General features: G+C 54.4%; 12 protein-coding genes across 12 annotated transcripts; 6 read left to right on the top strand and 6 right to left on the bottom strand.

The window, feature by feature from the left end:
- Positions 1 to 2,197: 2,197 nt before the first annotated feature.
- On the top strand, positions 2,198 to 3,142 carry BO86DRAFT_405820 (uncharacterized protein). Its single transcript, XM_025674130.1, has 2 exons — positions 2,198 to 2,825; positions 2,911 to 3,142. The coding sequence occupies exon 1, from the start codon at positions 2,260 to 2,262 to the stop codon at positions 2,803 to 2,805; it is 546 nt and encodes a 181-aa protein (XP_025532798.1). The 5' UTR covers positions 2,198 to 2,259; the 3' UTR covers positions 2,806 to 2,825; positions 2,911 to 3,142.
- A 222-nt stretch (positions 3,143 to 3,364) lies between these two features.
- BO86DRAFT_384904 (putative 2-oxo acid dehydrogenases acyltransferase) lies at positions 3,365 to 5,151 on the bottom strand. The gene is made up of 4 exons (XM_025670987.1): positions 4,915 to 5,151; positions 4,722 to 4,825; positions 4,597 to 4,668; positions 3,365 to 4,544 (listed from the first exon to the last, which is right to left on the bottom strand). The coding sequence occupies exons 1-4, from the start codon at positions 5,075 to 5,077 to the stop codon at positions 3,477 to 3,479; spliced, it is 1,407 nt and encodes a 468-aa protein (XP_025532797.1). The 5' UTR covers positions 5,078 to 5,151; the 3' UTR covers positions 3,365 to 3,476.
- An 831-nt stretch (positions 5,152 to 5,982) lies between these two features.
- On the top strand, positions 5,983 to 7,645 carry BO86DRAFT_384903 (phosphatidylinositol-specific phospholipase C). The gene has a single exon (XM_025670986.1). The coding sequence runs from the start codon at positions 6,150 to 6,152 to the stop codon at positions 7,587 to 7,589; it is 1,440 nt and encodes a 479-aa protein (XP_025532796.1). The 5' UTR covers positions 5,983 to 6,149; the 3' UTR covers positions 7,590 to 7,645.
- An 89-nt stretch (positions 7,646 to 7,734) lies between these two features.
- On the bottom strand, positions 7,735 to 9,123 carry BO86DRAFT_384902 (mitochondrial 54S ribosomal protein uL10m). Its single transcript, XM_025670985.1, has one exon. The coding sequence runs from the start codon at positions 8,968 to 8,970 to the stop codon at positions 7,912 to 7,914; it is 1,059 nt and encodes a 352-aa protein (XP_025532795.1). The 5' UTR covers positions 8,971 to 9,123; the 3' UTR covers positions 7,735 to 7,911.
- Positions 9,124 to 9,253: 130 nt separating this feature from the next.
- BO86DRAFT_352057 (anthranilate phosphoribosyltransferase) lies at positions 9,254 to 10,830 on the top strand. The gene is made up of 2 exons (XM_025669463.1): positions 9,254 to 9,679; positions 9,753 to 10,830. The coding sequence occupies exons 1-2, from the start codon at positions 9,353 to 9,355 to the stop codon at positions 10,716 to 10,718; spliced, it is 1,293 nt and encodes a 430-aa protein (XP_025532794.1). The 5' UTR covers positions 9,254 to 9,352; the 3' UTR covers positions 10,719 to 10,830.
- Positions 10,831 to 11,322: 492 nt separating this feature from the next.
- On the bottom strand, positions 11,323 to 11,645 carry BO86DRAFT_394692 (Rpo12/RPC10 RNA polymerase subunit family protein; the record flags this gene model as incomplete). Its single annotated transcript, XM_025673241.1, has 2 exons — positions 11,323 to 11,347; positions 11,425 to 11,645. The coding sequence occupies 2 exons, from the start codon at positions 11,643 to 11,645 to the stop codon at positions 11,323 to 11,325; spliced, it is 246 nt and encodes an 81-aa protein (XP_025532793.1).
- A 373-nt stretch (positions 11,646 to 12,018) lies between these two features.
- On the bottom strand, positions 12,019 to 14,140 carry nar1 (iron-sulfur cluster assembly protein NAR1). Its single transcript, XM_025676934.1, has 2 exons — positions 13,831 to 14,140; positions 12,019 to 13,754 (listed from the first exon to the last, which is right to left on the bottom strand). The coding sequence occupies exons 1-2, from the start codon at positions 13,936 to 13,938 to the stop codon at positions 12,108 to 12,110; spliced, it is 1,755 nt and encodes a 584-aa protein (XP_025532792.1). The 5' UTR covers positions 13,939 to 14,140; the 3' UTR covers positions 12,019 to 12,107.
- Positions 14,141 to 14,333: 193 nt separating this feature from the next.
- Positions 14,334 to 15,435, top strand: BO86DRAFT_73919 (uncharacterized protein). The gene has a single exon (XM_025677622.1). It carries the CDS (start codon positions 14,443 to 14,445, stop codon positions 15,367 to 15,369), a length of 927 nt encoding a protein of 308 aa, XP_025532791.1. The 5' UTR covers positions 14,334 to 14,442; the 3' UTR covers positions 15,370 to 15,435.
- Positions 15,436 to 15,501: 66 nt separating this feature from the next.
- Positions 15,502 to 16,667, bottom strand: BO86DRAFT_301952 (putative formamidopyrimidine-DNA glycosylase; the record flags this gene model as incomplete). The annotated part of the gene is made up of 2 exons (XM_025667516.1): positions 15,502 to 16,018; positions 16,075 to 16,667. The coding sequence occupies 2 exons, from the start codon at positions 16,665 to 16,667 to the stop codon at positions 15,502 to 15,504; spliced, it is 1,110 nt and encodes a 369-aa protein (XP_025532790.1).
- Positions 16,668 to 16,952: 285 nt separating this feature from the next.
- On the top strand, positions 16,953 to 18,057 carry BO86DRAFT_328613 (MIX23 family protein). The gene is made up of 2 exons (XM_025668642.1): positions 16,953 to 17,305; positions 17,382 to 18,057. The coding sequence occupies exons 1-2, from the start codon at positions 17,233 to 17,235 to the stop codon at positions 17,906 to 17,908; spliced, it is 600 nt and encodes a 199-aa protein (XP_025532789.1). The 5' UTR covers positions 16,953 to 17,232; the 3' UTR covers positions 17,909 to 18,057.
- Positions 18,058 to 18,244: 187 nt separating this feature from the next.
- On the top strand, positions 18,245 to 21,550 carry BO86DRAFT_328611 (peptide alpha-N-acetyltransferase complex A subunit NAT1). Its single transcript, XM_025668641.1, has 3 exons — positions 18,245 to 18,616; positions 18,725 to 20,683; positions 20,743 to 21,550. The coding sequence occupies exons 1-3, from the start codon at positions 18,535 to 18,537 to the stop codon at positions 21,204 to 21,206; spliced, it is 2,505 nt and encodes an 834-aa protein (XP_025532788.1). The 5' UTR covers positions 18,245 to 18,534; the 3' UTR covers positions 21,207 to 21,550.
- Positions 21,551 to 21,695: 145 nt separating this feature from the next.
- Positions 21,696 to 23,635, bottom strand: BO86DRAFT_452572 (Tim22-complex subunit TIM54). Its single transcript, XM_025676933.1, has 2 exons — positions 23,425 to 23,635; positions 21,696 to 23,354 (listed from the first exon to the last, which is right to left on the bottom strand). The coding sequence occupies exons 1-2, from the start codon at positions 23,528 to 23,530 to the stop codon at positions 22,039 to 22,041; spliced, it is 1,422 nt and encodes a 473-aa protein (XP_025532787.1). The 5' UTR covers positions 23,531 to 23,635; the 3' UTR covers positions 21,696 to 22,038.
- Positions 23,636 to 24,149: the final 514 nt, after the last annotated feature.

Here is a 24,149-nt window from a genome sequence, read left to right as displayed (position 1 = left end):
TAGACCCGACAAGAGATTAGGCTTATCGTGGGAACCTCTCGCCGGCGAGATAGCGACAGTGGGTCGCCTTCCCCATGGGGTGAGTCTTGAGCATGGGAAGGTCCACGCGCAGAAGAAGAGTCTAGCAGTCTAGCAGTCTAGCTCCCTGCTTGGCTCCTCAATAGCGATTGGTGGCTTTATCGTGATAAGTTGGAGCAGTTGGAGGTTCTTGGCAAGACTTATCGCTTATCGTGCCTCATGACTGATAAAAGAGCGGGGATTCCCTCCATCTGGCCGGCGAGGGGGGTCGGAAGGTCCACGCGATGGCATCCAGAGAGATAAAGTGATTAAGACATGCTGTATATGCACTGGTTTGATTCTGGAACCTTAAGATTTGTTGATGTAATTAACTTTATGTCAACCTTGATTGTTGGGTTGGGTCACGGGTCGTATCTAAGTGCCTGAGGCTGTTGTGCCTTGTTTGTTGCCTGGCTTGAAAGGCACCCAACTAACATTGTATGGGCCTCGGGATATGACTCTTCAGCGAAGAGCTAGTGAGACCAGGGGGTCTATGACCGTAAGTTATAGAAGCGCATACGAGGAATGTCATATATGCTAGCCCGGTGTCTGAAGTCGAAACTCAAATCATCCGATTATAGGACAAATGAGAGTGGCTGCTGTAATAGGGTAGACAGGAGTTCATACGAAAACTGCCTCGGTTGAAACATTTGTTCTCTGTGTCGGAATGGGCAACTGGCAGTAGAGTGAGCATATGCGGTAATAGTGGCAGTGCATGTAGAAATGATAGTGAAAGTGATCATCCACTCTTAAGTGAAAGACAACAGCCCACCAGTCAGTATAGGAACAGAGCTTTATAGTGCATGAGGGAAGAATGATTGTTGACGATGATCCCGTGCAAGGCTTAGGCAGAAATATAGCTGGAGAGATACCATGGAAAAAGATTGTGAGCAAGAATGATCTGGTTGAAGGAGGGTAGTCAGCCCGAAAATCCCTTCAGAGTCTCGCAGCTTAGTCTCCCTAGAATCCTTGAAGGGGATCATCTTCAAGAAACCCACTTGCCACAGCGGTGCAGGTCACTACTGGAACGGATTCTGCGACATTAGTCTGAAGATAAACCAAGAAAGCCGGCAGCAAGAGCAAACGCCTTCCGCTGCATGAGAGGCTGTTAATTATAGCAAAGGGATGCGTGATTGAATTGATACGTTGACAGCTGACGCATTGGGCCAAAGAACAGATGTGCTATTATCCGGGAACCAAAGAAAATAAAGGAGAAGAAAGAACTAGCGGTATCCAAAGGATGATATTTATCGGATGTGAGCTCCGCCTCTGGTGAGAACCATAGTTGAGGTAGCCAGGGATAGTGCTTGAGTAGGCTCTCCCGAGGCCGTCATCCTCAGTTGTTCCACGCCAATGCATTCTCCGCGCTTAAAACCTTAGCTGGCTCCGATGAATAAAAATTCCGCGTCACTTTAGCCCTAGTACTCGATTCTGAGCTTGAATGAGTCACATAACCTGCCATGGCAACATGCCCTGCGCAGAGATTTCCGAAGGCCATCGGGCCCCCTGCGGGTATCTGGAATGGAAAAGTGTTGGTTCGGTCATTGCCGCAGGCCATCGCACGGTAACCATTCCATCGATCTCATAATCTCATGCACAGCGTTTGCCTGTCTGACGCGGTCTGTGCTGTACCTTTTGGCTTGAGTGAACGGCCTGTAATGGAGCACATCGACGCCTCTCATGATGACACCACCACGGCAACAATGTGTATTTGTCTGAATCGCATGGTGCTCATAGGTAGCTCGTCTGCTTAGCCTGCATTGTTGTGTGCTGTTATATGTCCGAGCCTTCCCGCAACAAACAGCATGTTCGAAGGTCGCATTGAGGTATCGATCCGACGCGCGGTTGGAATAGCTTGTCCGTCATATGTGCCACCTCAATCCCGTATCTTGGATCTTCCTAACTTGGAAAGCTACAGACTCACGGTGGAACTGTACTCAAAAACAAGCTGGATATGGCGTGCCTGAAACGTGGAGATATGCGAATGACTCATACTGAAGTGCCAACAGGTGGACTTTTCCTATCAGCTGATACAATAACATGTCAGCGCAGTCACTGGTTTAGAGTTCTAGCTTGATATAAAAAGGCTCCTTCCAATCGAGAACGAGCAGATGCCCAAGTCTTCTCCTTCCGACTATGACCGAAGGAAACCATGCCTACAAACGGCGATTGATCATCAACTTTCCCGGCGCTTCATCACCCATGCAAACCCTCATAAGAACCGCTATCAAGCATAAATTAAGCATACGAATCCCAAGCCTATTGTTCCACAGGGAAGATAAGTTCATAGAAACCGCGACAACATCTCACGAGAGAATGCCCTTGCTGAGGTCAGACATGAAACCCGAGCAGGTCGAGGATTGTGTCGAGCAGCAAGCGTCGTTGCAGAGGGACCACCGGGACCTGTCCGACGCCGCCGATAGGGTCTTCGGCTTTGGCAACTGGAGTGAAGAGCTCTATCCTCCGGAGTGGCTCGAATACGAGGACAATGAGACCGATCCTTCGGTGACGGTGAGAGTTTTTGTCAAGGTCCGAGTCTGGGTTACATCCCCACAATATCCATGCTGTCGCGACGAGATCAGTACTACGACATGCACCTACACTATACCTGCGGACGACACAAGGACACGGGCTGAGGTCCGGCATTGGCTCCAAATGGTCGCTCTGGAGACGGCAGTTTTGCGAGGTAAATGTGGTGCCTTGAGGCTCTTTGAGTCCATACTCCTTGATGGCCCCGAAGAGCTATGAGCTTGGAAAAGGGAACGGAGGTATGTCAATCTCCTGCCACTATGTCTTCGTTTCCTACCCATGTGGTTGCCAGTGCTGTTCAGGGCGCTGACGATGTCTTTGTAGGCTGGAAAGAATAATCCACGCCGACGAGGGTGGAACTGATAGCTATTGCTTACTAGCTTTGAACCATACCGCCATTTATCTCGATGATTGTGGCTCGATATTCCGCCTTCAACGGTGGTTTGTTTCTATATTACCTTCCTCCCCCCCGAGTTTCTTCAACAAGGCACAATTGCATATTGTACAACATGGGACACATTCTTTACTGGGATGTTGCATGGAAGATGGGCGTTCATTAGAAGGTCTCAATATTTTATCATTAATCCGGTTTCTCTAGCCTCTATTGAGGTAGTTAGCAAGATGTGCTATTACTATTAGTCGGTCGCTCGACCAACTCCCAACTCACTGTGCTCTATTGCTGAATCATGGTTGGAAAAAGCCATAGTAAGAAGTATAGAGTTGTAGTGTGATATTGTATTCCATAAGTCTTGTTTACTATCACGGTGTCATGAGCTTCTGGAGACCATCGATTTTCTATGGGAGGAAGTTTGTGGGCGACGAAGAGACTATTCTGTCGTTCGGAGGGGTTACATATGTCCTCCGTCCAAGTCCAAAGAGCCGGAAGAAGGCTACCGCAAACTCAGCAGCATCTGTTCCGGATTCTCAACCAGCTCCCGCACTCTGTTAGCCATACGCGCCATAGTCGCGCCATCCACCACCCGATGATCGGCACTCCAGCTGAAATTGACGAGCTCGCCTTTCGTGACCTGGCCTGCGTCGTCGAAGACAGGCAGAGTCCTGACCTTTCCAATGCCCATGATTGCCACCTCGGTCGGAACTAGCACTGGGGCAACATAAGTGCCTCCGATATTCCCAATGTTAGAGACGGTGATAGTCCCGCCGTTGAGATCCGCCGGTGTGATCTTACCCTCCCTGCCCAAGGCACTAAGTCGAGTTATCTCCGATGCCACATCCAAGATAGAGCGATTGGCGACATCCTTGATGTTGGGTACAATCAGCCCTTGGGGAGTGTCCATTGCAATGCCGATATTATGCTTCGAGCGCATGATGAGCTGTGGCTTCTCTGGATTGGTCGCGTCAACCCTTGCGTTAAGTAGGGGGTACTCGTTGAGAGCAAGAGACACGGCCTTCACAACAAACGACAGGAAGGTGACTTTCCGTGGGTCCTTTGAATCAGCGGCAAGTTTCCTTCGCATGGAATTGACAGCGTTGATGTTGAGCTCATCAGCGAACAGGAGATGGGGGATTGTGAGAGAGCGAGTCATCGTCTTGAACATCTGCGACTGAATGGGCGTTAATTTGACTACCGTTTCAGCTTGTGGCTCTTCGAGCACCGTAGACTTTGCAGCGACCCCAGAGTCTCGCCTCACAGCGAACCGCTGTACATCCTCTTTCAGAACCCGGCCATCCTTGCCTGTCCCTTGTACATCTTCGATGTTGACATTCAGTGTCTTCAGCAGCCCTCGGACTGCGGGGGTGGCGAGCGTTGCATAGGGTGATTTTAACGTGCTAGTGTTGACCTGTGATTGTATGGGCTGAGAGGCTTGCTGAGGTTGGGCCAGTGTGGGTTGCGAGATTGCTGGCTCCGGAGCTATTGTGATCGGTTCGGAGATGGGCTTAGGCGGGGGAGTTTCGGCGGGGTATTTCCCATCTTCGACCTCGATATCGCAGAGAGCCTGCGCAGAATTATTTAGTACGCTGGTTTATGAGTGTCCGTCTGTAGCATACCTTGCCTGTGGGGACGGTATCGTCGGCTTGAAAATGGAGCTTCTTGACCACGCCTTCGTATCTTGACGTGATCTACAAAAATCAGTATGAGGTCAACATGAGGGTCGGGAATTCAATTAACTCACATCGTCAACTGCCTTATCAGATTGGTATTGACAGAGTGGCTTCCATTCCTCGATACGCGCCCCTTCCTCGACGTACCATTGGATGATCTGGACCTCCGTTATCCCTGCGGAGACGTTGGTAAACAATCGATTCGGGTTGGGTTGCACAACCACGTCTGGAAATTTTCAAGTGAAATGATTAGGGTGCTCATACCCTCGCCGACATCCTTCAGTACTTGTGACTTCACTCCCCACAAGGGCGCAGCTCTGTGAAATTGCCGGCGAGGATTGGTAAGTGTTTTGGTCGGAAGGGCCCACGACCGTTGACCAGAGCGAAGAGCCCAGGAAAAGCTTCCACTGCACCGTAGCACGTTCATAATAATCTAAACTCAGTCCACACACTGGAAGAAAGAAGATGGGTTACAGAAAGAGAAACCCAGGCAGCTTCCCCGCTGCATGGTGGGTGATGGGGGAGTAAGTAAACGCGGGCTCCGCCGACGATAACCGACGCTCGGCGTCATTGCACGTGACCCTTCTCCGCATCTCCGCATTCTCTCCGGGCCGTGCGTTTTTCCGCTGGAGTATGCATAGTTGAGGGAGTGATCGAGATGGATCAACCGGTAGAGTACCATTGACGGTTCATGAATTTTGCGGGATGGACTCACGCCTGATCTTATAAGAGAGTTGTTCCGGTGCATGACATACCCGTGCGTTAGTCAGTGACATGGTCATATCTCACCCGACGGATCTCTTCTATTTCCTTCCCTCATTACCTCTCCAGCGGATTAACCTACCCAGTTTCATGCCAATGACATGCCTAGCCAGACTGATATGTGACTATCATGGTCACCTGGAATATGCTCACAGAAAAGGCTATTTCCAAGACCATTCAAATGAGCCTCATGATTCTACTCGAGGATGAGTCCCTGGACCCATGTTTTCCCCACCACGGTCCGTGCTTTATATATCAGTGGAGCACGATTGCGAATCAGCCTTCCGCGATTCTATGTCGATCATTATCATGGCAACACCTCACTTGTCAGAAAGATGTGATACTCTAGAGCCAGCGACACCAACCGAATGTTTGATAGAGCGCTGCTGACCCTTGGCATCCCTGAGGTTTCTGGGTGTGGTGGATCGAGTCTTACCTTCCATTGGCGCCGAGCCCTTCATTTGCTTTGCTGCTTCAGCTGGGGGATCTCCTTCAGCGCTAGCGACTGCCAATGATAAGCTGCGCCCCAATCGTTGTTTCGAAAGACTGATGCCTACCGGTAGGCTATTTCTTTGACTCGCCCACAGCTTCAGCCCTATCCGAAAGTTTCTTGACCTAGGTCTCAGTTGCAAAAATTTTTCCCTTTGTGTCCTAGATCTTTCGCCTTCATCTACATTGATTGGGGGCAATCTATCCTTCATCCCGAGCCACTCTTATGCACAAGTGAACGCTACAAGATGGTTGCCGAACACCTCACCATCCGCAACGTTACATCGACACCAATCCGGCTCAAGCGCATTGAGCGGTTCCGCGCGCCGGAGCGGTCGTTCGATGGGGTACAAACATTTGCAAGGAACTTCACCCGCGTGCTCACCAACGTGACTCGCGCCACCACGCCCGTCGCCGCCATCCACGACGACACGACACCATTCACCCACAATGAAGCTGACTTCGAGATCGCGCCCTTCCAGACCGTCCACACTGAGATCCGCGCGTTTCTGGAGTCGAAAAAGGAACGCCTGCGCTGGATCTTCGAGGTCGAGGGCGAGGAGCACCAGCTCCAGACCCCCGTGCCGACCACCGAGTCCGCCACCATGAAGCCAATGAGCGACGACCCCAAGTTCCGGCTCACGGGCGTCTTCATCACCCCGGAGTCGCACCTGACCATCTTCTCGTCTGCCCACCTCGAAGCCTGGATGCGGGAGCTCGACGGCGACGTGCTGCTCTCCTCGCTCTCCATCCCGGGCACGCACAACTCGCCGACCTGCCATGTTGCGGCGCCCTCGGTGCGCTGCCAGGCGGTCAGTCCGCGCGAGCAGCTGCGCAACGGGGTACGGTTCTTCGATATCCGCGTCCAACCGCAGTATCCGGACGACGCAGACCGCGACGAGCTGATCCTCGTGCACAGCGTGTTCCCCATCTCCCTGACTGGCAGCAAGTACTTCCGGGACCTGATGCGCGAGGTCGAGGAGTTCCTGTCCGAACACCCGTCGGAGGCGGTGATCATCTCCCTCAAGCGCGAGGGGCCCGGAACCCACACCGACGAGCAGCTCAGCCGCATCCTCAGCGACCACTACACCTCCCAAGACGGCAGCCGGTGGTACACGGCGCCCAAGATCCCGACGCTGGGCGAGGTCCGCGGCAAGGTCGTGCTGCTGCGCCGATTCAATATCCAGGACAGCCTCAAGGAGCTCCACGACGGCCACGGCTGGGGCATCGACGCCAGCGGCTGGGCCGACAACTGCGCCGACGCCACCTGCCCCAGCGGCCAGCTGTGCATCCAGGACTTCTACGAGGTCCTCCTCACCCAGAATATCGACCAGAAGATCCAGTACGTCCGCGACCAGTGCCAGCGCGCCGGCGGCACCGTGTACCCGTTCGGCGTGCTGCCGGATTCGTCTGCCACCCGTGACCATCCGTTCTATATCAATTTCCTCAGCGCCAGCAATTTCTGGAAGGTCGGCACGTGGCCCGAGAAGATTGCGGCTAAGGTCAATCCCGCCACGGTGGATTATCTGTGCAGACGGCATGGCAGCGGGGAGGATGGGGACTGGTCCACGGGCATCCTGGTCACAGACTGGGTGGGCTTGGATGGGGACTGGGATTTGGTGCGGTGTATTGTAGGGATGAATGCTCGGGTGAGGGAGAGGCGGCTGGCGCAGGTGGACGATTGGTAGGATGGGCGGGGATGTACCTGAAGTAGCAAGATTACCACATCCAACCGATAGTGGACATATAAATAGATACCATTTACTCTTATTTCGGGAGCTTCGAGCAAGCACGATCAACGTTCTTCCAGTAAAACGATATCCAAAAAGAAAGGTCATTGTATCCTAGAGCAGTAGACTCCGATCTCTAATCGATCTCATATGCTAAAATGGGTTGAGAACAAAACACAAACAAGAAAAAGTTACACATGGGTGTTATTATACACAGAAAAAAGAAAGGGAAACCTTGGACATCCCCCGCCGAAAACCACAACTGTATTCACCGCCCTGTTCAAGCGGACTCATCCTTCTTCTCCTCAGAACCCTTCTCCTCAGGACCCTTCTGCTCCTCCTCCAGGACGCTCCGACGGCTCTCCAGCGTGAAGTACAGGCTCTTACCAGCGCCCTCGAGGGTGTTGGTGATGCTGGAGCCGATGCTCTGAAGCGCCATGACCAGCTGTGACCGCAGACCGTCCATACCGCCCTCGATACTGCTGACCCACTTGGACTGCTCGACGTCCATGACCTGGCCATCCATGCGGGCGGCGATCAGCGACAACTTGCTCAGACCGTTCTGCACGGGGATCTCGTGCCAGCCCGGGTTGGCCTTGCGGGTCGGGGCGGGCAGGCCGACGACCTTGGGGGCCAGGATGGTGAGGGCGGCCTTGAGGTGCTCCGGCGAGACCTGGGGGATGGTGAGGACGGCGGTGGGGCCGACCAGGAGCGGCGCCATCTCGTGCTGGCCCTTGTGGTCGAGGACGGCGTCGTGGGCGGCGCGCGACAGGTCGTGCGTGAATAGGCTCGGGTCCAGCGGGATCTCGGCGGAGGTCTGCGTGACGGGGTCGACGGCGTCCGGCGTGGCCGCCGCAGCCGTGCTGCTGCTGCCGGGCCGGAAGTACTCGACGATGCGCAGTGCCACCTCGAAGATCCGCGTCTGCACGATCTGCACCTTGATGTGCGGCGCCAGCGCGGGCGCGTCGCGGCCCTCCGAGGCGATCTTCTCGTCCACCTTGCGCATGGCGTGGCCCAGCTCCCGGCGGATCGCCGTCCACTCCACCGACTGCAGGTTGTCGTGCTGCAGGAACACCATCAGCGGCGCCGTGCGGATCATCGAGGTATACTGGCGCAGGAGCTGCGAGCGGCGGTACTCCGGTCGGCGGTATGACGGGGGCTGCGAGGAGGGATAGTGCGCGATCGGAACGTGCGAGCGGGTCATCTGTTCGTGGGAAGCGGCCGGGGTCGTCGCCGTGCTGGCGTATCGGGCTGCAATGGCCATTTCATACTGGCAGAGTCTCTGGCGTCGGACTGGCTGGGCGAGCCGGCCGCTGGAGACACGCATCCGAGGAGGCATTGTGATGGTGGGAGGGGGTGGACGGAGGGCGTGAAGAAAGAGGAAACAAAGACGGACACAGTAGAGGGAGTAGGTCCAAGAACTAAGTGAGGATCTCCAAGTCCGGTGGAAATGACAACGCCGGCGACAATCAAAATGTCTGGGGCAGGATTGCGGACTGGCGAAAATATGGCACGAAATCTTGTTGTCCCGAAGTGGTTAGACGAAATCGGGGGCGGTGAGATTCTGCAAGTTTGCTTGTGCAGCGCCGGAGGGGACCGAATGACTCTTTCGACTTCGGTCTCTTCCATTGTCTCCTCTTATTTCAGTATATTTTCCATTTTCCACTTTGAGGGAAAGCTATAATACCTGACTAGTTATATTTTCTTCGTCGTCAGGAACAATGGCCGCTCCGCATCAAGAAACCAAGCAGGGACAGGTCTCCATCTCACCCCTCCTCAAGAGACTCGCCTACCCCGCTACAGAGGTTCAGGTCTCCGCGACCGAGATTGCTGCTGCTTTTGCGCTGATCTTCGAAGATGGGCTCTCGCAGATCCAAACTGCCGCGCTTCTAACGCTCTTGCACTCGACCGGACTCGATCGCGATGCAGAGGTGATCGCTAAATGCTCCCACCGCATGAGAGAAGCTGCTGTTCAGGTGGACAAGGCGGCTCTCAAGGCGGCTATGAAGTCCCGCGGTAAGAAGGAGGGACAGTACAGAGGTGGCCTGGTATGTCATGCTTAGTGATCCGATCGCTCCTCATAGTAGACTTATCTGACGGTTCCCCCCTCGCGAGCTATAGTGCGACATCGTCGGAACCGGTGGTGACTCTCATTCCACCTTCAACATCTCGACCACCTCCTCCATCATCGCCTCCCCCCTTCTTCTCACAGCGAAGCATGGCAACCGGGCACAGACGTCTTTCTCTGGGTCCGCCGATGTCCTGCAGGCCGTGGCACCCATTCCTCCGAAGATCGATGCCGTCACCGCCGAGAACCTGAGCAAAGTGTACGCCGCGACCAATTACTCCTTCCTGTTTGCGCCCAACTTCCACCACGGCATGCGGTACGCCGACACTGTGCGACGTGGCTTGGGCCTTCGGACGATTTTCAACCTCATGGGACCCCTGGCCAACCCTGTCGATTGGGCCATCGAAGCCCGCGTCGTCGGCGTGGCCTACCAGAGTCTGGGACCGGTCTTCGTGGAGGCCCTCCGCCAGAACGGATGCAAGAAGGCGATGGTCGTCTGCGGCGCGGAGGACCTGGATGAGATCAGCTGCGCGGGGCCGACCAACTGCTGGAGGCTGTCGGAGTACCCCAACGCCGCGTACAAGCAGCCGGAGGATGGGGATGACGAGTGCTCCTGCGACGAGGACCAGAACCCCCGCACTCTGGTCAAGATGGAAATGTTCCAGCTGCACCCGTCCGATTTTGGCCTGAAGGCCTACCCGCTAACGGAGGTGTTCGGGAAGAAGATGCCCAAGGACAATGCGGAGAAGCTCATGAGCATTCTGCGCAACGAGCTGCCCCGTGACGACCCGATCTTGAGCTTTGTGCTTCAGAACGTGGCCGCCCTTTTGGTAACGTCCGGGATCTGCGAGGCAGAGACCAGCAACATGGGTCCTGGGGACGATGGCCAGGTGATCACCGAGCGGGGACCTGGCGGCGGGCGCTGGAAGGAAGGTGTCCGCCGGGCGCGCTGGTGCATTGAGAGCGGCGCCGCTCTCCGAAGCTTCGAGCACTTCATCGAAGTGACCAACCAGCTGTGATTGACTTTTGTTATGTGAATACGTGTGTATGCGCTATATAGTTCGGTTCCTCTACGGACAAGCATTGGGAGATTGGATTATTTTGGTCGGATAGACCGGTCTGATTGGACGTTGTGAGTAGCATAGGATAGTGCAAGCATAGGGTAGCATATGACAAGATGCCGAATTGATGAGGCATATCCTAGCCACTTGGCAGGAAAAGCCTCGCTAGACATTTCCTATGCACAAGCAGTAAGCTGCTGCAGCTTGACCATAGCCACGGTGACGGCCACAGCATGCGGTCCCTTCCTGTCGAAGCTCGATCTTCGAGCCAACTTGAAGACAAAGAAGCCTGCCCAGACTACCCAACACAACCGCCCCACCACCACCACCACAACGCAAAGAGAATGAGAAAAATAAGTGGTATGAACTCCCAAACACCACAAGTGAAAATGCACATCAATCGTAATTCAAACAGCAACCCCGTTGTCCCCTCCGCTCCGCCCAGGCTCCTCCTCCCCATCTCCCTTTTCAGGTCCCGATGAATCTGCTTCTGCTTCCCTTCCCCATATCACCGACACCCCACCCAGCATCCAAAGTAACATCAACTCTCAAAGCGCCAAAATCACCTCGCCTCAAACTGCACCATTCTATAGCCAGAAAACCCACGAGTCAGCCAAAAACCATCCTTCACCCCGGAACCCCGAAGGGCAAAGACAAAACAAACCTCTTCGTCCGCTCCTTATACAGAACACGGTGTCCGCACTCTTTGCACCGGATCTGGTCGCCGCGCTTCAGCGACACCCGCGAGTTGCACTCGCCGCACAGGTAGGCGACCATGGGGCCGTCGAGGGAGCCCGCCGCGCCGCCCGCTCCGGCGTCAGCGCCGCCGAAGGCGCTCTGGGAGCCGCCGAGGTTGGAGGGGACTTGGTAGGCTTCGCGGGACATTTTGCTTTCGGAGTGTAAGATGAGGTTTTTGGTAGGGGTTATGGCGTGGATGGAGGTGGGATGGTTGCGATGGGCTGGTAGGTGGATGGCTCTGGAATTATCGCGGGAGCTTTTTTTGCGGCGCGGAAAGGATAGAAGGATCTGGAGTGGTTAGTCAGCTGATTGTTGGTTATCGGGGTGGTGGATCGGCTAGCTTTTTGGGGTAGGCGGTGGGTTGATGGTCTATATCAGTTTCCCTATAATATGGTAGGAGCAACAAAGTTTGGGCCTTATGGGCGTAGACTTGTGAATATTCCAGCATTTTTATTGCTTGGAGGAAGGCAAGAATAGTCTTTGAATAGGTTGAATGTTCAGCTATTTATTTATCTATATCCGTAGCTATGCAGATGCAGACCTGATGCAACCGTATGGAATCATATATGCAAACATCACAGGGTATATGTCGTCATCAAATGTAAGAAATCACCAACCACCACCGATCTTCCCGGCCAACTCAACCACACGAGCGGCATCCGGTGGTCCCTGGGGCTTGCCCACGTCGCTCTCAACCTCCCGATATGTAGTATAAGCCAGCTTTGAAAGAGGCACGCCCATGAAGGTAGCCCAATGGTTCAGGGCGTTATGCACCCTGGCCTCTTGTTCCGCAAGAGACAGGGGCTGTGACTGAGGGTTGACCTCACCCTCCGAGTCCGACTCGGCAGAGTAGTATGCCTCGTCCACACGAGCGAGCCATGCGCGCTGTTCATGCGGGGAGGGCTTCGGCGCCTCCCCAGAAGTCTCAGTCTGTGCGCTTGTCGCATCCCTGGCGTCTTCAATGCGGATTTGTCCTCCGCCATTGGTGCAGCCCCCGGGGCATGCCATGACTTCCACGTATGCGTAGTCCGAGCCCGATCCACCTGATGCGGCATTCCGTCCCATCGGCTGCCGTCTACTGCCTCCCATTGCCCCATTCGCTGTCCTCGCACCCGGGAGTCGCGAGACTCGAGCAGGCTTAAGTTTGCGGACAAGGTTCTGAATGTTCCTGAAACCGTAGTAACGAGCCGCCTTCATAATGGGCTGACGTTCAGGTGACATCAAAAAGTACTCCACGACGTCCGCGTTCCTTCCTCGTTGAATCTCAATCTCGCTACCTGGATTGCGTGATTGGAAGTACGTGAGGACGTGATAGAGGTAGCCTCCAGAGGTACCTGTCGTAGCATTCTGGGCAGAGTTACCCTTAGAGAAAAGGAAGTCGTTCAATACTGGGTCGGGGAATTGTGGCTGAGAGGTAGGCTTCAAAGGCAAACTGGGCAGCGAAATGCCTCTGGAAGACGCCAATGAAAGAAGCTCGCGCGTGGTGATGACGCAGTCAACGTCGCGAACTGGCGTGGTAGACTCAGCAGCGGAAGGAGACCATGCTGCATCTGTGAGTTCTTCTCTGCTGGCCTCCAGCTTCTTATCAAAGCACGGCATTATAGCCAAATGCCAAATGCGAGAAGTGGGAATTCCCAAGGACTTGCTAAGCACCGTTTTCAGAAACGTTCCGGTGAGTGCCTGGGGAGACTTGAGGCGCGACAGGTGAGGAAGGATGAAAGGATGCGTCTTTTCGGCATAACAGATCCATCCTGGACAGGCGGAAGACAAGATAGGGCGTTTCGGTGACGACGATCCAGTGGTGCCTGAGGTTGCAGCTAATGAGTCGCTGACCTCGTCCGCGGTGAGAGATAGAACGGCATCCCTCATTACATTGGTGTCGACGACCCATGTGAAACCGCTGTTCTTCGCTCCTCCAGCCCGTAAACCCTGCGGACCACTCAAGAATTGGTGAATCATGTTCTCGGCATCCTTCTCTGCTATTCCGTAGGTCGCCGCCAAGCTCGCCCTCACTTGTGGACTGACACTCGCAACGAATATCCGACTCTCGCCATCTTGAGCGTCAACGCCACTTAGCGATAGTTCGGGATATGTATCGAGGGTGTTGAGGACCTCGGCGTGTGACTGCAGCGAGATAAGCACTGCTTCGGCGGATGTGACACATCCAGAGCAGGCGAGACAGTCTGTCAAAGAAATCTGAGCCGGAGGGAGGTTCTCGGGCTCAACCTTGTCTTCTTTGGTCACTTCATAAGGATTCTATACAATTAGAAATTAGAGGCCTATCATTGGACCAAGCGGGGTGGAGGAGGAAAAGAGTTGCTCGCGCACGTACGTCTGAGTTGGATTCCTCTTTCTTTGGAAGGGTTTCGACTGGCTTAATACAGGCGACACCAGGGGAAATGAAATCGTTGAGGTCGTCTGCAGAGAGAATTGCACTCATTGTGGCAGACGCCGGAGGCCGACGCAGTAAACTGGGATTGATAGAGGGATCCGCAGCTCGTAGAGTTTCAGGTGAAAGCTTCGCGAATTGAGTCTGAAGTTACAGAAAGGCACGCAGTAAGCCTGTTGTAAGCAGAGAAAGTAAGTTATCTGGAAATTATCAGAAGTTGCTGAGAAGAGAACTCGGATTGAAAGTAATTGTGATAGAATCAATGCTTTGTCATCGTGGCGACGGAACCGCATTTGAAAGGCGGATGAGATTGAAGTGGTTGCCCCGCGATCGGCGAAGATAAGCCCACCGCCTGCCACTTTGGCCTAATCTTATCGCGTCCCTGGTTGTTCTGCCGGCCCACCAAACCCGAGGCACCAACCGTTGGAATGCGCCTTCCTTGCTGCCTAGGAGCCTGATTTTAGGAAAAATAGGACACATTCACACTGAGAAGTCTCCAATTCATTTGTCTGATCTTATTGAAGCTTCATAGAGTCCTCAGACTGCAATCCTTGAATGGCTTCGAACCTAATTACTGATTATTTCCGGCCGGTGAGCGGAAGGCGGAAGCGGCCGCAAGCAGAAGCACAACAATCGTGGCGAGGCCGAAGAGAGAAACTCAGATTGGTCGCAGAAGAAACAAACGCATTGCTCCCAAGAATTTTGTCGACACGGCCCGAGGCACCTCCTATCGGGCAAACATGTCACGGCTCCAAATATGAAGCTCTTGATCCTAGATTCAGCCCGAGGCTGACGGCCCAAGTGGAAATACTGCTCGGTGATACCTTCGATATTGCTACTAGACTGGGACCTTCTCTATACCCCTACAATCAAAACAACGCAGAGCACGTGTGTATTCTCAATATGGCCAACGCAAAAAGGCCTGGCGGAGGATGGCTTAACGGAGCCCTTGCCCAAGAAGAGGCACTCTGCTACCGGAGCAGCTTAAGCTCAACACTCAAACATCATTATTACCCTTTGCGATTCCTCGGCGCTATTTATTCTCCATCCGTCCTCATCTTCCGAGAGAGCATTAATCAGGGCCATGAGCTGATGGACCTGGCGAAGCCTGAACTTTTCCCGGTAGTGAGCGTGATTAGCGTGGCTGCTATCCAGGAACCAGAACTAGACCGCCAACACGATCCGCCGAGGTACAAGAGCCCGCGCGATCGCGAGGGAATGAAGTTGAAAATGAGATTGATTCTTCGGATCGCTGCGTATAAGAAACACCGCAGGCTTGTTCTAGGGGCTCTGGGTTGTGGCGCCTTTGGAAACCCGAACGCCGAAGTTGCTGATTGTTGGGCCGAGGTCTTGCGGGAGAAAGAGTTCCAAGGCTGGTGGGAGAAGATCGTCTTCGCGATCCTAGACGATGCGAAGACAATTGCGCAGGGTAACGGAAATTTCGATGTCTTCAGAGACAGGCTTCATGGGATAACGATGTGAGCGTTGGCGCAGCAGCAAGAAGTTTAGACCAAAGGTATAATATGTCCTGGTCGAATCTCATCTCGAGCTTGTCACATTATAGTTATATTTGACAAGGTGGCGACAATAAACAGGACAGCCCCACACATGGAATCACTTCCTCGCCCTTGTTGAGCGCCGTCTGGCTGTGGTTGTCGATTCCGACGCCTTGGATTCCTCCTCGTCTTCGGTTTTGATGGCTTTTTTGTTTCCTCTCTTGGAGCTAGCTTTTCTTGACTTAGATTCGTCTTCGCTCACTGGTGCTTCATCCTCTTTCTTCACGACTGGGTCTCTCTTTCGCTTCGAGTTGCTGCCGCTATCGCTGTCAACTTCTTTTGCCACTGGACCAGTCTTCTTCTGTACGCTGGGAACCACAGCACTTGTTCTACCGCCCACGGTGAGGAAAGTGATCTTCTCTCCGTTGGGCAGGACAGATGGGACATTCTTCTTGCCCTTACTCCATCGATGCTTGAACAACCAATGCTCCGGAAACTTTTCGGAGTCGGCTAGCAGTTCCACTGATGTCGAGCAGACATAGTGCATAGCGGTGTGGAGCTCCTTGATCTGGTCATCATTCAGGGTGTTGCTATACTGCTCTGGGTGTATCTTTGCGTGATACAAGATTTCATCACTAGAGCTAGTTTAGCCATCAAATGTACTTAGGAGCTAAAAGAACAATGAACATACCCCATCCAGTTCCCAATTCCGCTAATGTTCGCCTGATCGAGCAGAAGAGCCTTGACAGGAACCTTCTTGCTCCTCACTTTCTTTGCCAGCCACTCCTCTGTGACGGTATCTTTATCAGCAACCGGATCCGGGCCATTCTCTTTCAATGGGCTGTGCTTGCGAATCTCCTCGGCAGGACAATCGACGAGCCGTATGCGAGCAAGACGACGAGGATCCACAAAGGCCGCCTCTGTCTTCGGATCACCGTCAGTTTCCAACAAGAACTTCCAGTACTTGGGCGGCCATTCTTTGTCCTCTGGTTTGTCGGTACGATAGTAGTATGTGTCGGCATCCCGGATCTTAAGCCAGCCAGCCATGCCAAAATGCATCACCGCATGGGGCGGCGTCGACATGGTGATCCAGAAATACTTGCCCTGCTGACCGGCGCCAACGACCTTCTTTCCTTCCATTGCCTTCTGAAATTCGGCGGCAGTAGTTCCGACTTTGCCGTAGACGATATCATCATGCTGCGCAGACACTTTTGTCAGAGTCTTGCCGACCAGATGGTGGCGTATGAAGTGGACGATGCGCGAAACCTCCGCTAGCTCGGGCATTGCGGAAAGATAGGATGTATGTGAACGAATTGAGCGTGTACAAAATTTCGAACCCTCTTCATCAACACAGATAAAGCTTCAGAGACGATTTTCTGGACTGAAAGCGAATTGGATTAGTTCGACTCGGAAGGAATCCCTCGTCAGGCGAAAGCGTTGTAGCAACACGCGTCAAGGAATCACGTAGTCCCGTGATTCGAGATTGCTAACCGGTTCCGGCAGTAAGCTGCTTCTGCTAATGGTCTGGACGGCATGCGGGCCGGCCCTCATGCGCATTATTCCCACTTCATCGCTTCAGGTCCTGGCTAATCCTCAAGGATATCTGCTCCCAAGTACGCTTTGAATTACTCTCAAACTATCGTCTAGGGCGTTTTCGACTACTGAGAGTGCCTCCTCGGCTTCCGACTCAAGTTCAGCGATACTCTCTTCTCGCTGATCGACTTGCCGCCAACAGACGGGATTGCCACCCACAGCCGCCTTGACCGCATTCCCAACCTACAAAGTGGATTTATTCTGGGCCGAGAAACGTGCGTCGGACGGGGGGGCTGAGAAAGCAGAGGGTCAGAAAATGTCTCACCAAACTTCAACCGCGGCCCCTGCGTTAAGTCCCAAGTTTTGTTTCAATGAAAGGGCACTCCGAGGTATGTAGACTTCCGTCGCCACCAAAGTGTGCAATGGCACAAACAAGCGCTGACGACGGTCTCCACGGGTAACTAGAGTTTCTGCGCCTCTCACGATCGACGATAGACGACTCGATCACGCAGAATCTCAATGCATTGTATACTCCCGCGCGGGACGGTTTCGACCCCTCCTCAACGGCCGCCCGCCAGATAGACCCCACAGCGGAGCGAACAATCGATCCGGCAGCCTGCGAAGGCTTCAAGAATAAAGTGTTGTTCCCGTCATGGCAGGCGAGATCAGATGTGCTCAGTTACTGCGCTGGTGTGGCAACGAGCCCTGACCCGGAAGATCCGGACCTTCTCCTGCGGGAAGTCGAGTCGGCCAAGGACCGCGAGCGGGTGGTCGACGAAAGACTCGATCCTTACTCTGCGCGGTTCTTTCCTCGCGAACCACGCACGGAATCCCTGGCATACCTCGTCCGGTATCAAAGAAGCGTTGAAGAAATCATTCGTGCGCGGACCTGGGGTCTTGTGACGGAGCGATGCGAAAGCTCATCAGAGAGCTGGGAAGAAGCGCTGAACAAGTGGCGCGAAACCAAACGACAACCAGCGAAAGACTTGTAGAATATCAGTGGTAACAGGGTCGATGGAGTCTCGCTTGGGAGTCTTCTACTTTGGAGGGTCGGGTCGATTCCGGCCAGCACAAGCGGTCATTTGACCATGTTCGCTAGTTATGTATGTAAATGACCATGTAACAATAGCATTCAACGGCGTTCTTCACTCCTTCAACATTCTCCCATTTGGATGAACCTAGTCTAGTGAATGGACAGGCTGCCTGTCCAGGGTTGCATATGCATGCAAGCGCCGCTTCGGATAAACATTTTGACTATTACCGGGCAGCCCTCGAGGGAAGACGGGGTCGGGAAAGAACTTTGTGAATGGATAGCTTATTTGTAACGTTTTCAATAGAGATTGCTCGACTCAAAAAGCCTCGGATTATCCATTGTTGTTTGCTGTTCTTCTTGTGATTTTCTCTGTAAAAGTTCTTGTTGTAGAAACGGTCAGAGCTTATCGCTGCCTAAGCAATCGTCATTTATCGAGTCCGTCCCTCTTCTCTCGCTCTCTCTCTCTCTCTCTCTCCCCTCCCCGCGCACGACCACCGCCCAGCTTCCGTCTTCCGCACACAGTCAGTCATCTGGCAAGTCCGCAAGTCTTTGCACTGCACCTTCCACCTGTCACCCACACGCACCATGCCACAACCATTGAGCTCCAAGGATGCGGCCTTGTTCCGCCAAGTGGTCCGTCATTATGAAAACAAGCAACATAAGAAAGGTGCGTTCTGCAATAATACTCCACAATGAACACGCTTGTCACTTTCGCAAGTGGGTAGCAAGCACCCAAGTGCAAAACAGCTAACGCAATGCTCGCATCGCACAACAGGCATCAAGACCGCCGAACAAATCCTGAAGAAGAACCCCAACCATGGCGATACCTTGGCGATGAAGGCTCTGATCATGAGCAACATGGGCCAGTTGGAGGAGGCTTTCGTGCTGGCCAAGGAGGCCCTCAAAAACGACATGAGGTCGCATATCTGCTGGCACGTCTACGGGCTGCTGTACCGTGCGGAGAAGAACTACGAGGAGGCGATCAAGGCATACCGCTTTGCCCTGCGGATCGAGCCCGAGTCGCAGCCCATCCAGCGGGATCTTGCGCTCCTCCAGATGCAGATGCGGGATTACCAGGGTTACATACAGAGCCGGACGACCATGCTGCAGGCCCGCCCCGGCTTCCGACAGAACTGGACCGCCCTGGCGATCGCGCACCACCTTTCCGGCGATCTCGAGGAGGCTGAGAAGGTGCTCACGACGTACGAGGAGACGCTGAAGACCCCGCCGCCCACCTCGGACATGGAGCACTCCGAGGCTGTCCTGTACAAAAACACAATCATGGCCGAGGCCGGCAAGCTGGAGCAGGCTTTGGAGCACCTGGAGAAGTTCGGTCGCAGATGTGCCGATGTGCAGGCTGTGCTGGAAATGAAGGCGGACTACCTTTTGCGCCTGGACCGCAAGGCCGAGGCTGAGGCCGCTTACACTACTCTTCTGGAGCGGAACCCCGAGAATTCGATCTACTACGATTCTTTGATCCGGGCCAAGGGTCTTTCCAAGGACGATACCAAGGCTTTGAAGGCCTTGTATGATTCCTGGGTGGAGAAGGCTCCCCGTGGTGACGCTGCTCGCCGGATCCCTCTAGACTTCCTCGAGGGAGACGACTTCAAGCAGGCTGCCGATGCCTATCTGCAGCGCTCGCTCAAGAAGGGAGTTCCTTCGCTCTTTGCCAACATCAAGGCCCTTTATACCAACGTCGCTAAGCGGGATACTGTACAGGAGCTGGTTGAGGGTTACGTCTCGACTCCTCAGTCCAACGGTTCCGCTGAGGGTCAGGCCGACAGCGACAACACCGAATTCCTTTCTTCTTCCCACTACTTCCTCGCCCAGCACTACAACTACCACCTCAGCCGCGACTTGACCAAGGCGATGGAGCATGTCGACAAGGCTATTGAGCTGTCGCCCAAGGCCGTGGAATACCAGATGACCAAGGCGCGGATCTGGAAACACCACGGCAACCTCGAGAAGGCTGCTGAGGAGATGGAGAAGGCCCGTCTGCTAGACGAGAAGGACCGTTATATCAACTCCAAGGCTGCTAAGTATCAGCTCCGCAACAACGACAACGAGAAGGGTCTTGACAACATGAGCAAGTTCACCCGGAACGAGACTGTTGGAGGCGCTCTGGGCGATCTGCATGAGATGCAGTGTGTGTGGTTCCTGACGGAGGATGGCGAGGCCTACCTGCGCCAGAAGAAGCTCGGCCTTGCCCTCAAGCGCTTCCACGCCGTCTACAACATCTTCGACACCTGGCAAGAAGATCAGTTCGACTTCCACAGCTTCTCGCTGCGGAAGGGCATGATTCGCGCGTACGTGGACATGGTTCGTTGGGAGGACCGCCTGCGTGAGCACCCCTTCTACACCCGTGTGGCTTTCTCGGCCATCAAGTCATACCTGCTCCTGCACGACCAGCCGGATCTGGCCCACGGACCTATCGCTACGAACGGTGTCGGAGAGGATGAGAACGAGCGCAAGAAGGCCCTCAAGAAGGCCAAGAAGGAGCAGCAGCGCCTGGAGAAGCTGGAAGCCGAGAAGCGCGAGGCAAGAAAGGCGGCCAGCACCGGCAAGAGCGCCGACGGAGACGTCAAGAAGGAGGACCCTGATCCGCTTGGCACCAAGCTGGTCGCGACCCAGGACCCGCTCAAGGAGGCGATGAAGTTCCTGACTCCCTTGCTGGAGCTCAGTCCCAAGAGCATCGAGGCTCAGACTCTCGGATTCGAGGTTTATCTCAGAAGAGGTATGTCCACCGCCTTGCGATTTGCTTATATCACCCCTGCTAATTTCATCCTCGATTAGGTAAATACGCGCTCGCTCTCAAGTGCTTGACTGCCGCCCACTCGATCGACGCCGCCAACCCCACTCTCCACGTTCAAATCCTCCGACTCCGCAAAGCTCTGGACAACCTGTCCGAGCCCCTTCCTGCTGAGGTGGCCGAGGCCGTCAACGCCGAATTCGAGGCCTTGCTCCCGAAATCCACGAACCTGGACGAGTGGAACGAGTCCTTCATTTCCACCCACAAGGACAGTGTCCCTCAAGTCCAGGCCGGTCTCACCAGCCGGCAGCTCCTGAAGCCCGACACCAAGTCGCAATGTGAACAGGAGCTTACCGCCACCCTTGACTCGAACGACATCACCATCGACACCGCCCTCACCGGCCTGGAATTGCTGACCGCGTGGGGCAGCGACCAGGCTGCCAAGACCGCCTACGCTCAGAAGGCCAGCAGCAAGTGGCCCGAGTCGTCGGTGTTCCGTCTGGAGTAAGGGTGAAGTGAAATGAAAAAATCGAAAATGCTTTGAGTTTGGATGGGTAGAACACTATAACACGATACCCGGCTCAAACAGCCGGGGCTTGTTGTGTGTCATCTCTTAAGAACTGGATATCTGTCTCCTTTTTGTTTCTGGTGATTAGCCTGGGTATAGCTATTGCAGTCGCGTGTTTGAAGTATACCTTGTATTCATGGTATGGGAACCCGTAGAACAATGAGGGGGAAGTGGCAATTGTAGCTAGACGTTATAAAAGAGCTTTCATTCTTAAGGTGTGTATGACTAGTCTGATTGTTTGATTTGTCAAAGTAGCTTACCTGCTCCAGCTGCATTTTCCAGACTACCAATTCATGTGGAGTGGTTACTCGAGCCGGTATTTGAGAACTGACCACATTAGAAGCGGAGAGCCCATCCTCTGATATTTTTTAGACCTCGCAAAGGAATACACTATATTCACACAACAGGAAGCATGCACAATCAAAACACCTCTAGATTGGAATAATATACACCTCTAAGACGACCAGCAACGCAAAGAAGATAGAAATACAAACCAGAGCAGCGACGGTTCCGTTTCCCATGCATAAAACCAAAACCAAAAAAAGATAAAACAAATGACATGTCATATCAACAAGGCCGATAGCCCAAGATGGAGGGTGGTTGGGCTGGGGCTACCCGATCATCATCCACAGAAATAGCATCTATATACTGGTTTCCCTCGTCTCGCCTCGCCTTCTATCCCAGGTCAAAAAGAAAATCTAGAACTGATATAGGGATCCCTTTTGCGTCAAAGAAAGAGCTCTTATACATGCAGAAAGAACAGACTTCTACTCTACTCGCCATCCTCATTGTCGAGGTTCCCCAGAATCGGCCTCCGGCGGAGGGTGGCCTCGTCCTCGCCGTAGCCGTACTTCACCCATAGGCGCTGCCACACGGGCACCGGGGCGGGCCGCTCCTCGCCGCGGATGTATTCCTCGCCCGTGGCGATGCGGGTCGCCCGAGCTTCTTCCTCGGGGGAGACGGTGTACCGGTGCATGCGGGACGCGAGGCGCGGGTCCAGCACGATGGGGTCGAGCCATTCGCGCTCCTTGTCGGGGTTGGTCTCGTCCGTGCGGTGCACGGATTTGTGCCAGTCGCGTTCGGCGGCCGCGAGGACGGTTTCTTGTTCGGGGATGGGGTCGGTTGTAGGGATGGGTTCGGAGGAGTCTGTTGTGGAGGTGGGGGTGGTTTCGGTGTAGGGGCGACTGGAGGAGGCGAGGACGAGGGCCGCGACGTCGCGGCCGACCTCGTCGGCTAGGTGGCGCCGGTTTAGGTAGCGGTAGATACGGATCGGGGTGTTGAGGAAGCCCAGGAGGTGCGGGAAGGTGATGGGGACGGAGCCGTCGAGGGTGGCGGGGAGGGTCGGCGGGAGGGGTTGGAGGTCGTAGGCGCTGGTCGGGAGGTAGGTTGGGGTCGGGCCGGTGGGTTTCTTCTTCTTCTCTTCTTCTTGCTTCTTCTCTTCGGTGGGTGTGTCTTCTTGCTTCTCGGGGGTTTCGGGGGCACCGTCTTCGGGCACGGGGGAGGAGGGTGGTTGGGGTTCGTCTTCGGTGGGTGCAGGGGGAGGCGGGTCGAGAGGGCCGAGCCAGCCCTCGTGCAGACCCCGAATGTACTCCTTCCAGGTGTGTCGGCCGATCACCAGGTCGCCCTTGGGGCCCGGTTCGTCCGTGATGCCCAGGTGCGTGCGCGTGTCGTAGACTACGCCCTCGACGCTGGGCTCCTCGACGACGGAGCTGGGCTCGCCCGCGCGGCGTCGCGTCTTGCGGATCTGCTCGGCCAGGCCCGCGCGCACCTCGCCCTCGCGGCGGCCCTCGATGACCTGGTAGTCGACCGCCGCCGCGACGAGGATCGGCTTGACGTATTCCTTGAAGTGGTCGCGCGCGACCCGGAGCCCGTCTCCGGGCGGCGCGGCCAGGAAGACGGTGATCTTGCGGCGCATCTGCTCCACGGGCAGCGTCTCCTTGGACAGGTGCGCCACCAGGTCACACCATTTCTGCTGGGCGCGGCGTTTCTCTCGACGGTCGTAGATCAGGGCCGCGGTGAAGGAGCCGGTGATGGTCCAGAAGATCATCCAGTTCCGGGAGGGGAGGCGGAATTTGATGTTCGGGAGGCCTGGCAGTCCGTTTATTAGTTTGTGGAGGTTGCATACAAAGAGCTTATGGAGAAGGTGCGAGTGCCATACCCATCATCCTAAAGGCAGGGTTGCCAGGCTTCGAGGCGGGCTTCGAGGCCGCGGGCTGAGCCGGGGCTGCAGTCTCCGCAGGTTTGGGGTTGGAGGAGTCTGCCATGATGGTCGAAATTGTCGACTGTCCGGAATGATCCTCGGAATGTACTGGACGGATGAGTGAACACAAGGGAAGATCAACTTCCTCGTAATTAGGTGGTGATTCCCGAGGTCAAGAATCTACTACTACTATGGCGGAGGACCGAAAAAGTTCGGGGATGGACGCTACAGCTCCGTCGGATTCACGTTGATCCGTCCGGGGGCGAGAGTATACCATAACTTACTCATGTTTGTATGTACCAATGTACACATTCATAGTGCTCGGTAAACAATGATATTCTTAATTTTAGGTAGCTATAACTTTCATAGCTGATTCAATTACTGGACAGCCTCATTATTGGTTGCAACCATCTGATAGATATCCTCCATTTACCTTTGCGAGCATAAGAGACGCCTTCCGGTGATGTACTAGTAGTACTGTATAGTCCTATAGTCCCGTGATCGGAAGGGCCCTGGAAGGCAGAAACAATCAATCCCTGATGGAGACTAAGACTAATTACTGGGTGATCGGAGGATCAGAGTCTTCGCCTGATAGGGATAGTGAAACCACGCAACTGGAGACCCTGCCATGCCGTAGCGAGGGAGTCTGGCCTCTTTATGTCTTGGTGATTGATGGATACTCT

This window comes from Aspergillus japonicus (genome assembly GCF_003184785.1).
Source record: "Aspergillus japonicus CBS 114.51 unplaced genomic scaffold BO86scaffold_2, whole genome shotgun sequence".
Classification (NCBI taxonomy): Eukaryota; Fungi; Ascomycota; class Eurotiomycetes; order Eurotiales; family Aspergillaceae; genus Aspergillus; species Aspergillus japonicus.
This window is presented reverse-complemented; position numbering and strand designations above follow the sequence as displayed.

Excerpts from the sequence above, each read along its gene's own strand:
- BO86DRAFT_405820 (XM_025674130.1), top strand. The coding sequence starts at position 2,260 with ATGCAAACCCTCATAAGAACCGCTATCAAGCATAAATTAAGCATACGA.
- BO86DRAFT_384904 (XM_025670987.1), bottom strand. The coding sequence starts at position 5,077 with ATGAACGTGCTACGGTGCAGTGGAAGCTTTTCCTGGGCTCTTCGCTCT. Across the intron at positions 4,826-4,914 it reads ACTGAAGGATGTCGGCGAGG|GGATAACGGAGGTCCAGATC; the intron begins GTATGAGCACCC and ends ACGTCTCCGCAG. Across the intron at positions 4,669-4,721 it reads CTGATAAGGCAGTTGACGAT|ATCACGTCAAGATACGAAGG; the intron begins GTGAGTTAATTG and ends TGATTTTTGTAG.
- BO86DRAFT_384903 (XM_025670986.1), top strand. The coding sequence starts at position 6,150 with ATGGTTGCCGAACACCTCACCATCCGCAACGTTACATCGACACCAATC.
- BO86DRAFT_384902 (XM_025670985.1), bottom strand. The coding sequence starts at position 8,970 with ATGCCTCCTCGGATGCGTGTCTCCAGCGGCCGGCTCGCCCAGCCAGTC.
- BO86DRAFT_352057 (XM_025669463.1), top strand. The coding sequence starts at position 9,353 with ATGGCCGCTCCGCATCAAGAAACCAAGCAGGGACAGGTCTCCATCTCA. Across the intron at positions 9,680-9,752 it reads GACAGTACAGAGGTGGCCTG|TGCGACATCGTCGGAACCGG; the intron begins GTATGTCATGCT and ends CGCGAGCTATAG.
- nar1 (XM_025676934.1), bottom strand. The coding sequence starts at position 13,938 with ATGAGTGCAATTCTCTCTGCAGACGACCTCAACGATTTCATTTCCCCT. Across the intron at positions 13,755-13,830 it reads AAGAGGAATCCAACTCAGAC|AATCCTTATGAAGTGACCAA; the intron begins GTACGTGCGCGA and ends CTAATTGTATAG.
- BO86DRAFT_73919 (XM_025677622.1), top strand. The coding sequence starts at position 14,443 with ATGGCTTCGAACCTAATTACTGATTATTTCCGGCCGGTGAGCGGAAGG.
- BO86DRAFT_328613 (XM_025668642.1), top strand. The coding sequence starts at position 17,233 with ATGTCTCACCAAACTTCAACCGCGGCCCCTGCGTTAAGTCCCAAGTTT. Across the intron at positions 17,306-17,381 it reads CAATGAAAGGGCACTCCGAG|AGTTTCTGCGCCTCTCACGA; the intron begins GTATGTAGACTT and ends ACGGGTAACTAG.
- BO86DRAFT_328611 (XM_025668641.1), top strand. The coding sequence starts at position 18,535 with ATGCCACAACCATTGAGCTCCAAGGATGCGGCCTTGTTCCGCCAAGTG. Across the intron at positions 18,617-18,724 it reads AAACAAGCAACATAAGAAAG|GCATCAAGACCGCCGAACAA; the intron begins GTGCGTTCTGCA and ends ATCGCACAACAG. Across the intron at positions 20,684-20,742 it reads CGAGGTTTATCTCAGAAGAG|GTAAATACGCGCTCGCTCTC; the intron begins GTATGTCCACCG and ends ATCCTCGATTAG.
- BO86DRAFT_452572 (XM_025676933.1), bottom strand. The coding sequence starts at position 23,530 with ATGGCAGACTCCTCCAACCCCAAACCTGCGGAGACTGCAGCCCCGGCT. Across the intron at positions 23,355-23,424 it reads CCCTGCCTTTAGGATGATGG|GCCTCCCGAACATCAAATTC; the intron begins GTATGGCACTCG and ends ACGGACTGCCAG.